This window comes from Cnephaeus nilssonii (genome assembly GCF_951640355.1).
Source record: "Cnephaeus nilssonii genome assembly, chromosome: 5".
NCBI lineage: Eukaryota > Metazoa > Chordata > Mammalia > Chiroptera > Vespertilionidae > Cnephaeus > Cnephaeus nilssonii.
This window is the reverse complement of record NC_137076.1, coordinates 35,060,225-35,072,509: the sequence shown is the minus strand read 5'-3', so window position 1 is coordinate 35,072,509 and position 12,285 is coordinate 35,060,225. Positions and strand designations below refer to the sequence as shown.

The 12,285-nt window shown below is 49.5% G+C and overlaps 1 protein-coding gene across 1 annotated transcript; it reads right to left on the bottom strand.

Moving 5' to 3' along the window:
* Positions 1–262: 262 nt before the first annotated feature.
* PRSS55 (serine protease 55) lies at positions 263–10,749 on the bottom strand (the record flags this gene model as incomplete). Its single annotated transcript, XM_079773279.1, is given in 6 exon segments — positions 263–580; positions 6,184–6,326; positions 7,747–7,997; positions 9,086–9,278; positions 10,634–10,680; positions 10,682–10,749. Coding segments are annotated over 6 exon segments (1,020 nt in total).
* Positions 10,750–12,285: the final 1,536 nt, after the last annotated feature.

The following is a 12,285-nucleotide window of genomic DNA, read 5'->3' as shown; positions in this document are numbered from 1 at the left end:
AGACTTACTGGATTGTCAGGAATAAGGTGCTATTTCCACTGAGGCTGCTTAGCTGGTAGGATGCAAACTGGAGGGACTGGAGTCATTGTGGCCTCCACTTGGAAGCCATTTTTGAGAAACAGTCCCTGTCAACATCTGTTCTCTCCACCTCACTACCCGCTTCTCCCCAATGTAGCCACGTGGCTACAATCATTCAAACACATTCTCAGACACCCTCCTTAGTTACGGAATAGCACTTGTTTTATCACCAGGAGAAAATGGCCTAGAACAGCATGTAGGACAGAAGGCAGAGCAGGAGCCAGAGTCTGGGGCCACCTGGCTCTGGGAATTCTGAGGCCTTGGATCTCATCCGTGTCTCTGAGGAAGGAGCTCTCACCTTCTCAGTTCTCATTTTCTCAGGGTCATAGGACCTCCCCTCCACCTCCGTCACCTTCTTGATCCAGGGGCCATAATTATCTAACAAGGTGTAAATTCCTGGAATGTTCGTCCGTCCACAGCTCCTTCCCCAGCTGATGATGCCCACCTGGTACCACTTCCTGTCCGATTCTGTGGTGCAGACCAGAGGCCCTCCACTGTCACCCTGTGGGCAGAGAACACAGTTCAGTAGCAAGTCTCATTCTAAACTGCCCATTTGTGCAGTAACTTTCATGGATGGAAGAGGACCCATTGGCCTCCCCTCCTCCAGGCTGTCAAAGGAAATCTGTCATTACTGCCCACTGCCCACCTCAATCCCAGGCCCCCGGGGGAGTGTGTTGCTGTCAGGCTGACTCTGGGAACTGTGGGTTGTAGAGTGTGGGCAGTGGATGGGGTAGGACTGAATATCGAGGAGGAGGAGGGAGAGAAAGAGGAAGAGGAAGAGGAAGAGGAAGAGGAAGAGGAAGAGGAAGAGGAAGAGGAAGAGGAAGAGGAAGAAGGGCCTGGTGAAAAATAACTCCAGCTGCAGATGGGAGCTAGCAGACGGAGGAAATATGCACAGGCCGAGAGAAGCGGAGAGATGGCCTCCTCTTCCATGATCATAAACAGGTGACTAGAATGATTGGACTCTGGCAGGGGGAGGGGGAGGAGGACTAACATTTCCTGGACATGTGCGAAGCATTGTGTTAGCCCCTTAACTTTCTTTTTTCTCATCAATCCCACCACCTCATATCTCTGTGAGGTAGGTATTTTGATTCTTGTTTTCTAATAAGAAAATGGAATGTTGAAAGAGGTTTGATCATTCCCATTTCACAAATTTTCATTGAGGAAAAACTAATTGTTAGGCAATTGGGATACAAGACCTTATGCTGTAGTGGGGGAGATAATATAAACAAGTAGGATTAACTGTGTTTGATGAGGCAGAAGAAGTATGAACAAATCTAGAGGCAGTGCAGAGGGGGAGGAACTGATTCTGTTGAGGGAAAGTTCTGTCAGAAGAGACTTCAAGACACTTTGTTTGAAGGATGATTAGGAATTTGACAGAGTGTGTGGGACAGTGTAGAGAGGAGCCAGACAGAGGTTAGAGGGACTGCTGCCCGCCCCCCCCCCCCCTGCCGGCCCCCTTCTGTTGCTATTTGGAGCCCTTTGTCTCCTGCTCCAGCTTGATCTGGTTGCTCCCTTAGGTCTATGGCATGGCTGTGATCCCAGATCTTCCTTTAACTACTGTGTCTGGGAACCTTTGTCTTCTCTTTGTTTTTATTTGTTTTGTTTTTTGTTGTTGTTAATTCTCACTGGATGATATTTTTTTCCATTAATTTTTACAGAGAGTGAAAGGGAGGGAGGGAGGAAGGGAGAGAGAGAAACATTGATGTGGTTAAGACGAACTGAAATGATGAGGATCTGAAGGTCAGGATGGGGAGGAATGAATTAAAATCCTCATGATCTGATGACTGGTGACATTGGACATAGATGGTGGGGACTAGTTCCCAGGTCATGGAGTGTGCTTAGAGAGATAAAGTGCAGAAGATAATAAAGTGTTTTCAAGTGGAGGTTGGGTTGGCGGTGTATCACCAAATAGAGGGTTAAATAGAGCAGAATTACAGAGAGGTTGGAGTTCAAGGACATAGTAAGCTTTGGCCAAAACCAAAATTCCTCTTTCCATACAAAGCGTTGCTCTACTACTTTTCTATTTTTTTGTGGGCATATGTTTTTTTGGTGCTAGTTCTGTTTCAAAGTCATGGGGCAAGAACCAAATCAACAGGATCTCTACTCAAATAGCTCCTCCCATAAATGATGTTTTTGTAATTTCCTTCAATTTTATGAAGGCATCTATGTTATAAAAATTTTATTAATAGGTTGCCTTGATTATTTATTTCCTTACATAACAAGGAGAGAACTGTCCTAGGGCAAGTAACTTTTTAAAGCCTCAGTTTCCATGTCTTTAAAATAGGGATAATACCAACTACTTCCTAAGATTGTCAGCAGATGAAACTTTTAAAAATCTGTAAATCACTCACAAAGTATTGTTACTAGCCAGTATATGTGTGATGTTATATTTTGCTTGACTATGACACTTAAAAATGGTTATTTTTTTAATTGAACTTTTTCCCTCACATTATAACCTTAACCAGGAGATTACAAAGAAGAAAAGTTCTGGGAAAAGTAAACCAAAAAAATCCAATTGTTTTTAATTTTAGCATTTACTGCTAATTTGTATTTTAAGCATAGCATAATTTTACTGCCATTATTTTGAACATATTTAAATGCTATCATCCTAAAATGATCATTTCCCTTAATTATGTGATTACATTTAAAAGTTTGCTAAATTTAAAAGTGTGATTTTATTTTTAAGGGCAATTATTTTTAAATGGTTTCTTTGTTTTAAAGTGACGATAATGTTGTATAATTTCAGAAAAATTTCCTTGACTGGATCACTGTCAGCTTATTGTCGACAATAGAAAGCTTTCTAAACAGAGGGCAAAGCTTTTCATTTCACAACTAAAAAAAAGGGGGGGGGGGCTTAAAACGATAACAGCACATTTATTTACAGAACACTTAACTAATAGAAGATTAATTTTTGAAGCTCTCATTAAAGTGCACTTTTTGTTGCAAGAGATTGTATATCCAGCCCCGGATGTATATCCAGCTACCGCAGCAGAGGCTGCAGAAAACGTCACCGGAGATGGCACTTGATGATTTCAGATGTGGCCACAGTTGGTTGGGCCATTGGAATAGGGCAGAGGTCAGCAAACCGCGGCTGACGAGCCACATGTGGCTCTTTGGCCCCTTGAGTGTGGCTCGATGTTAAAACCACTTCTTCAAAATAGACTCGCCCAGGCCGAAAACCGACTTCTGCGCATGGGCCACGAAGTTTCAATCGCACTGTACGTGTGCGCCCGCACATGGTATTTTGTGGAAGAGCCACACTCAAGGGGCCAAAGAGCCGCATGTGGCTCGAGAGCCATGGTTTGCCGACCACTGGAATAGGGGATGGGGTTGAATCAAAGAGATTGGAAAGAGAGTGGGAGTATGGGGGGCCTGCTTCTTATATTCTTGTGTGAGCATAGGAGCGCAGCCGGGGATAGCAGTAGTCTCCCACGCATGGCACAACCTCCCTTACTGTGCGCTCCCCTGCCCACACTCAGCTCTTGTCACCTCTGGCTTCTGAAACACTGGAACTTCCCTGAACACATGATGCCATTTCAAGCCTCTGATTTGCTCTCTTTCTACTCACACTCTCTGTTGACTGCTGTCCCCACCCCCCACCCCCCTTCTATTGCTATTTGGAGCCTTTTGTCTCCGGCTCCAGCTTGATCTGGTTGCTCCCTTAGGTCTATGGCACGGCTGTGATCCCAGATCTTCCTTTAACTACTGTGTCTGGGAACCTTTGTCTTCTCTTTGTTTTTATTTGTTTTGTTTTTTGTTGTTGTTAATTCTCACTGGATGGTATTTTTTCCATTAATTTTTATAGAGAGTGAAAGGAAGGGAGGGAGGGAGAGAGAGAGAAACATCGATGTGAGAGAGACACACTGATTGGATGCTTCCTGCTTGTGCTTGACCAGGGCCAAGCGGGGATTGAACCTGCAAGCCAGGTACAAGCCCTTGACCGGGAATCAAATCCTCAACCCCTCGACCAACCCATTCGGTGCAAGAGCCGATGCTCTAACCACTGAGCATGCTGGCAAGGGCTATTTTTTAATTTTTTTTTAAATTTTTTTATTGAGTTTATTTTTTTCAGACAGAAAGGGAGAGGGAGAGAGAGAAACATCAATGATGAGAGAGAATCATTGATCGGCTGCCTCCTGCATGCCCTCTACTGGGGATTGAGCCCACAAACTGGGCATGTGCCCTGACTGGGAATCGAACCTGTGACCTCTAGGTTCATAGGTTGACACTCAACCACTGAGCCATGCAAGCTGAGCTGTTTTTTTAATTTTAGATACAATTATAGATTCACTAAGGGCCCAGTGCACAAATTTGTGCACCTTGAAAGGAACTGTGGGCCACGAGGTTGTGGTGGGCACAGGGATGGGTCTCAGCCCATCTTCCATGCCTCCGCCCGGCCCCTCTCGCCATGGCCTCCAGTCTCCTGTCTGCCAGCAGCCCCGCTCCCACCTCCGCTGCTCCCATGCGCTGACGGCACAGGCCCTGCTGGCACCAACGACGGCGCAGAACCATTGGGGCCAGCGCCAGCAGCAGTTCAAGCGGAGTCAGTGCTGGCAGCAGGTGCAAGTGCCAGGTGGGACCACGGCGTGCAGGAGCAAAGAATTTTCAGTAACCACCAGAGGCTCACCCCAATGACAGCGACTGGCACCCCGCCTTGGTCTGGTGCCTCCGCTCACCTGCTCCACCATCCTGTCACCATGGCCAATGCCCGCCATATTAAGTGCTCTGCAGCCTGCTGCCAAAGCTCACCATGTTCCACGTGCGACCCCTGGTGGTCAGCGCACATCATAGCTACCGGTTGTTCGGTGGTTCGGTCTATTTGCATATTAGGGTTTTATATAGAGAGATATGCACTTGTAAGAAATGATACAGAGAGATTCCATGTACCCTTTTCATGTTTCCCCTAAGAACAACATCTTGCAAAACTGCAGTATAATAGTCACAACCAGGATACTGGCACTGATACAGTCAAATTGAGAACACTTTCCTCGCCACAGGACTCCCTCATGGTGCCCCTGTTAGGCTACATCCACCTCCCTCCCACCCCCAGCTCCTCCTTGGACCTCTGCGGCAACCAACAACCTGTCTCTAATTCTATGATTTTTGTCATTTCAAGAATGTTATGTAGCTGGCATCATGCAGTGCGGGACCTTTGGGGGCTGGCTTATTTCACACTGTATAAGCCTCTGGAAACCCCGCCACGTTGTTGCATGAATCAATAGTTGTTTCTATCATAGCTGAGTGGTATTGCATGGTATAGATGTACCACCGTTTATTTAACCATCCCCGTCTCAAAGGGCGCTGTTTCCCATGTTTGGCTATTAGGAATACAGCTGCTATAGAGCCTCCTGTACAGGTTTTGGTGTGAACACAAGCCTTCATTTCTCTGAAATGAATACCTGAGAGTAGCATTTGCTAGGTTATGTGGCCAGAGCATATGCTGCTTTTTAAGAAACTGGCAAACTGTTTTCCAGAGTGGTTGGGCTATTTTCAAGTTCCACCAGCAATGTGTCCAGTTTCTCAGCATTCTTGTCAGCATTTGGCGTTGTCACTATTATTTTTATTTTATTTTATCCACTCTAAGAGGCATGTAGTGAGGTCTCATTGTGGGTTGAATTTGCTTTGGCTTCATGGCCAATGACACTGAACATCTTTTCATGTTCCTATTTACCATCCAGTTATCCTCCTCAGTGCAATGTCTGTTCATGTCTTTTGCCCATTTTCTAATTGCATGGTTTGTTTTTCTACTGTCGAGTTTGAAAGTTCATTATCTATCCTAAGTATAATTCCTTTGTGGGATATTATCTCCCAATCCGTAGCTTGTCTTTTTGTCCTCTTGATAGGGTCTTTCACAGAGAAAAATCTTTGATTTTGATGGGTCCAGTCTATCAATTTTTCCTCTTTCGAGCTGTGTTTTTGGTATCACTCTAAGAACCTCACAATGAGTATTTCCCAATCCATGTCCCCATTCCCAGGGCCACGCCCTGATTCCCACACATTTCCCAGACTCGCTGTTTATTCCCAGTGGAGAGAGGACACCCTTGCCCGCAGCCCTGAGGGGATGAGGACCTGGAGAGGCAGGGAGGGGACACTCCTAGTTACCTGGCAGGAATCGTAGCTCTTATTCGCATACCCAGCGCACAGCATGTTTTTGGTAAGCTTTGGAAACACCTTTGTACATTCCCTCCGATCCATGATGACCATTGGCACTTTCATCAGGTCAGTGGACTCAGAGTGTTTGTCACCTGGCCCACAGAGAAAGCATGTCAGGAAAGGCGATGAACAGCAGTCTGTGTGTGTGTCAGTAATGCAAGTGACCTGCCCTCGACCACCCTGCGCATCCCTGCAGCCCACCAGCTGCCCTCCACCTTCCTCCACCTTCCTCCACATCCTCACTTTTCCCCCTCCCCCTCGCTACTTCCTTCCCTCAATCCCTCGCAGCTCACTCACTCCACCACCCCAGGTTTTCCCACAATTCCCCACCTACTCGAATCACTCCTCTCATTCAAAATCAGACCCCTGCTTCCAAGAAGACTTCCAGCTTGACTCCAACCAGCCCTACAGACTTGACCTCTTGGAAGTGCCTATTGGTCATTTCTCAGAACAGTCCTGCCTCCTCTTCCTGCCTGCCATGGCCACTTTTGGTGATGAGAGGATGGCCCTCCCCTGACACAGGGCTGCTGAGCGTGGACCGGCATGCCCAGTGGAAAGTTTTCCGGTCCTCCGGGCAGGGGAGGTTGGCTGCAGGTCTTCACAGGGGACTTGCCAGGGTCCTTTCCAGCCGGCTTCTTTCTAGCTCACCAACTCTGACCACACAGACATTTCAAAATTCTTCTCCTTATTGACTCCTTTTAAGCTGGAGGCCTCCTCCTTCACTTCTAACTTTCGAGGGGTGCCTGGAGCACAGAAGCAGTCACACGCCAGTGGCTCTCTAGCTACTGAACTCCTGCAATTCCTACCATTTTCCAGACCTCAGCCCGGTGCAAAGCGTCCCTGTGGACCCAGAGTCTCTCTCGGGCCTGAGACAGTGCTGTGCTGTTCCCACCCCCTACCTATTGGCTCTTGCTTTTGTTGAGTTTTCTTTGGGGACAGTCCAGCAAGGCTTTCATAATCCCTCTCCGCCCTGGGACAAGTTCCTCCTGTTTTGGCCAAGTAGCAGTGTAACAACAGGTAACAAGTAACAACGGATTCTCAGACTGGCTGGGCAACACTCCAGGGCCATCAAAGGTCTACGCTGGGACAGGCATCTTGAATGCCTGTACAAACCAGGTGGGAGACATCGGTGTGTGAATCAAGGGAGATGTGAGAGAATAAAGAGGAGAGTGGCCCCTGGCAAACTGGAGAGTTTAAATTCAATCACACAAGCAAACAAGACTGCTCTGTGCTGGCTGAACACGACCACACCCGGGGCTGTCTCAGACCTGGCATCTCAGCCTGGGCCTTGGGGTGATGCTTCCTTGGCCCTCAGAGGCGGAGACTGGGCCTCTGGGAGCCTCTGCTGGCCAGGAATTTGCTCCAATGCAAGTTCTTTTCTCGCCCCTGCCCCTCAGCCCTCTCTCCTTCCACCCTCCCCCCTGCCTCCTTTAGATTGAGTGGCCCATCTCCAGATGCCTGTGATTGGTGCCTCCCCCAACAGCTCTCGGAAGCTACTGCGAAGTCACGTACCAGCTTTGGTCTGCCCCCATCCTGCCACCCAGCATTTGTTCCACTTGGCGGGGCCGGGCTGCCTGGGCATGCAGATGGGTTCCTTCAGGCCGCTGAACCTGATGTCTGTGTTCAACAGCAGCAGGGCGATGTCGTTGTCCATGGTGGACCTTTCGAAGTCCTTGTGAATCACTATGCTGGTGACCCCCTTCACTTCCAGGGAGGGGCTCTGCAAGTCGTTGGTTCCCAGCACAACGCTCAGGTCTATGGGACTGGGCGGCACAGAACCGGAGAGGGCAGGTAGAGGGGAAGGAAAGTCACAAAGCACCCAGAATTTGCTGTGCCCCCAAAACCTACATCCCATATATTTCTAGGGGCCTTTACAACTTGTTCTACCAGGGCTGTTGCTAAAAAGATGTGATAATTCTAAAAAGGTAAAGAAGGAGGGCGAAGCAGTCTTTGTGGGCAGACCACAGCAACATGGTGCCCAGCACAGTCCCTCCTAATGGGGCCAAGGCAGAGCTTAGCTTTGGCTGCTCCAAAGAGCCCACTACCTGGCACAAATCAAACCAGCCCACAGAGAGGTAAGGTAGGATTACATAGATTCGCCTGCAGCAACTTGGAGCCCCCTGAATGGAGTTTAATCCAGACATGCCACTGATTGAACAGAGAGTCTTCAGTCATAATTCAGGAATTCCCTACAGGCAGAATGGCCAGGAACTTTCCAATAGCCAGTCTTTAAGTATCCCATGTGGGCAGATGCAACAAGCTACGTGGCCATGCCACGGAGAAACTTTCCCAGATGTTCCATTTACCCTTCAAAGTCAGTTGGGTCTCAGTTTCCTTCTCTATAAAACACGGTTGTTCATTCTACCTGCCTCAGAGGGTTGTTGTACGATGAAATAATAGAGGAAGTTGCTTACATGGTCACTGGGCCACGATTAGTAATCAGTAAATGCTGCGTTTGCCACCCATCTCCGGGAGCTTAAAGAAAACTCTACAGGGAGCAGGGAAGTGGGGGTGTCCGATGGCCTGGAAATCCAGGCTTTCAGAAATAGGAAAATTTCTTCCTGGAGGGATTTGTTTGTCCTAGGAGAGGTAAACGGATCAAGTCCTTTAACTCTGCCAGGCCAGATGCTCCTGGAGTGTGTGATCGCAGGGAAGCCCTAGTTACTGGCCCTAGGTGACCGCGAGGTGGGCACAGCAGAAGTTCACCGCCTCCTCAGCCCCAGGGCCATCCTGTCTGACTTGGGACTGACAGGCCCTGGGCCTCCCCTTAGCGATCAGGCCTGCCTGAGTGTGGGGATGCTCCGGGGGTGGACAGTGTCAGAAGCAACCGGGATGGGCTCTTGATACTTACTTTACTTCCTCATTAGATAAGCAGTGAGCTGCAGTGACAATCCACCAATTGTTGATGATCGTGCCGCCACAGAAATGTTCATTTCCTGTCTGAATACTCACCATCCATGGAAACTCACCCTCCTCAGCCTCCATCCCCTCTATGATTCTGGAATGCTGAGATCCTCCCTCAAAAATGGGTCTTTTGCCGCATGCTGGTGGCATGGAAGAGGAGGGAAGGGAAAAGATGAAACCACTCAATCAATATCTATAGGAGGCCTCTAGGTAGCTACCATTATGCTCATTCTAGACATGAGGAATCTAAGGCTGGCTCAGGGAAGCACCCAGGTACACGAGTAAGCCAGCGGATGCTTTATGTTCATAGCCAGCGTCTGGGACTCGGGTCAGAAGTGTTGGCTCTGCCCCCTCCAGCATTGTGATCTCAGGAGAGTTTTCACCGAGCTTGTCTCTGCTCTCACCCAAGAGAAATCAGAGGAAAAGATTTGTCCAACACCAACTATGGAGTGGCAGGCAGAATAACACTTCCGTCCCCAAAAAATGTCCATGTCCTAATGGACCATGTCCTGGTGGATAGTGCCTTATAAGGCAAAGGGGATTTTGGAGAAGGAATTAAAGTTGCTAATCAGCTGATTTTAAAATGGGGAGATTGGATTGGCAGGCGTGGCTCAGTGTTTGAGCATCGACCTATGAACCAGGAGGTCACAGTTCAATTCTCTATCAGGACACATGCCCAGGTGGCGGGTTTGATCCCCAGTAGGGGGCATGCAGGAGGAAGTTGATCAATGATTCTCTTTCATCATTGATGTTTCTATCTCTCTCTCTCTCCCTTACTCTCTGAAATCAATAAAAATATATTTAAAATAAAAACAAACTGGGGAGATTGTCCTGGATAATCTGAGTGGGCCCAGTGAATCCCAAGGGTCCTTAACGGTAGTGGACCAGGCAGAAGAAGAAGAAAGATGTGACTAGGGAAGAAAGGCACAGAACTGCCGTGTTGCTGGCTTGGAAGATGGAAGAAGGGGCCCCAAGCTGAGGGATGGGGATGACCTTCAAAAGCTAGAAAGGGCAAAGGTTCTCCTGAGAGCCTCGGAAGGGAATGCAGTCCAGCTGACACCTTGATCTTAGCCCAGGGAGACCTGTGTCCGATCTGCATTCAACAGAACTAAGTAAGATAAGAAATGTGTGTTGTTGAAGCCACTAAGTTTGTGGTGGTTGGTTCCAGCAGCCCTAGGGAACTAATTCATGTGGGAAACCAGAGTGGTCCCAGACAGGGCCTGAACCTTCCAGAAGCCCTGAACTGTTCTAGAACATTGTGTTTCCTGGGAGGCTGAGAGCACAGGCTGCAGCTGCCTGTGCAGAGAAAAGAGATCTGTCTCTGGAGAGAGAGTCCCAGCCCAGCTCCCAGGAGAAGAGCCACTCCATTAGTATTTGTTATAGTCAATTAATTAATCAATGAGCTCAACTCACCAACTCCCTCCGCTGCCCCCAATGCTCACCACTGACTGGGAGAAGGGGACATGAGCAGGGCCACTATCAAGCCCCGCCCGGCCTGGGAGAGCTGCTCTGGCCATGGGGGGTGGGGGGGGGGGGCGCGGGAGGAGTCAACATACCGAGATGTGCGCCCCTGGCTTGGGACATGAGCAGCAAAACTGATAACAGGAGCATGGCCCTTGGCTTTGCTGCTGGCCCAGGAGGTGGCGGAGGCCAGGGCTGAGGGGAAAGACCCTGCCATCGCCTCTCCTCTCCCAGCTGGCCCAGCTGGCGATGTCACAATGGGCTGGGTGGTTGAGAACGCAGGTGCTGCAGGCTTCTCTTCTTGCCATTTGTTCCTAACGTGGTTGCACAGAGGGCCCTCGTCCTTGAAATCGTCTTGTCTGAGATCCTTTTCCTGCCGACCTGGGCACGGCCTACCCTTCACCAAGTCCTTGGTGGGCACCTTGCTTGTGGTCCCTGCCCTAAGCAGCCTGTTTTAAGGCTCAAATGCCTCCTCTCTCACAGAGCCTGTCACGTCAGAGGTCCCTGTGAATGTGCACCTGAGGCCTGAGCGAGGGACTGCCAGGCTGGACCTCGAGGATGGGGAGGAGCTCAGGAGGCCCAGGGGGCCTTCCCCAGCACTAATGTGGAGTGGGGGGAGGGGTGGCACTTGCCTCTGACCTGAGTCTGCCAACATGGATTTCACAGGCTGGGTTCAGAGGCCTGGCCTTCCTTCAGCCCAGCCTAGCAGGTAACAATCCCCACTCTCACCACTTTCCAGGTTTATTCCATATGATGCCCCAACCCCCAGGTAAGTCCCTGACCACATCTAAAGACGAAAGGATCAGACTCACAGATGTAAATGCCTGGCTCATGGCTTCCCCTCACCTCAGCGGGTTTGGTCCTGGGTCATGGATTTGGACCTTCCCATTTACCTCACACTTACCGTGCACTGACTCGGGTTTATTGGACCCAGGCACCCTCAGGACGGCCTCGCTGGCCGCTGGGCAGGCCCAATGGTTGGAAGTGAGTCATGTGCTCATTTCAGTTCCTAATGTGCCCGCGGGTCATCTCCAGAACTTGTGTGTACCCTCCACTTTCTCATCTGCAGAAAAGGGATAGCTATGCTCACAAGTAAAGTTGCGAAGCTCAAAACAAGATTATGTGACCCAGGTGTGGCCTCTTTTTACTACACCTCCAGCTACTCTCGCCTCTCCATGGCCCCTCCCTGCAGCCACTCCTCAGCGCCCACGTGTCCACTATCAGGGTTAGGCCAGCCTGTTGTGTGGCCATGGACGGTGCTGTCCTCACCTGTCCTGAATAACACCTCATCTGCGTCCTCAACAGAACATCCTGGCCCTGACGAAAGGCTAAGCCTTTCTTTAAGGACGTAAGGGTAAAGGTCCTAAAGATTCCAGGCCACCTGGCCTGGCCTGCCACCAGGAAGCTCTGGGCTTTCCCTTTGTGCTTCCTTTGAACTCAGCTCCCTCCCTCCCTGGCCTTGCCACCACCCCTGGCCAAATGCCTGCAGCTTCTCCTTTGCTCACCTTCTGTTGGTTCTGGGGGAGAGGAGAGGAGGAGAAACCTGGGCAGGGTCTGGCTGGGAGGATGACAGCTGATCCATTCAGTGGGGATGCAGGGATGACAGGCACATCCACTCGCCACTGCTGCTCACTTTCTAGAAAAGTATCCAGACAAAATCACAGCTCACCCCTAAGAAGACCCATT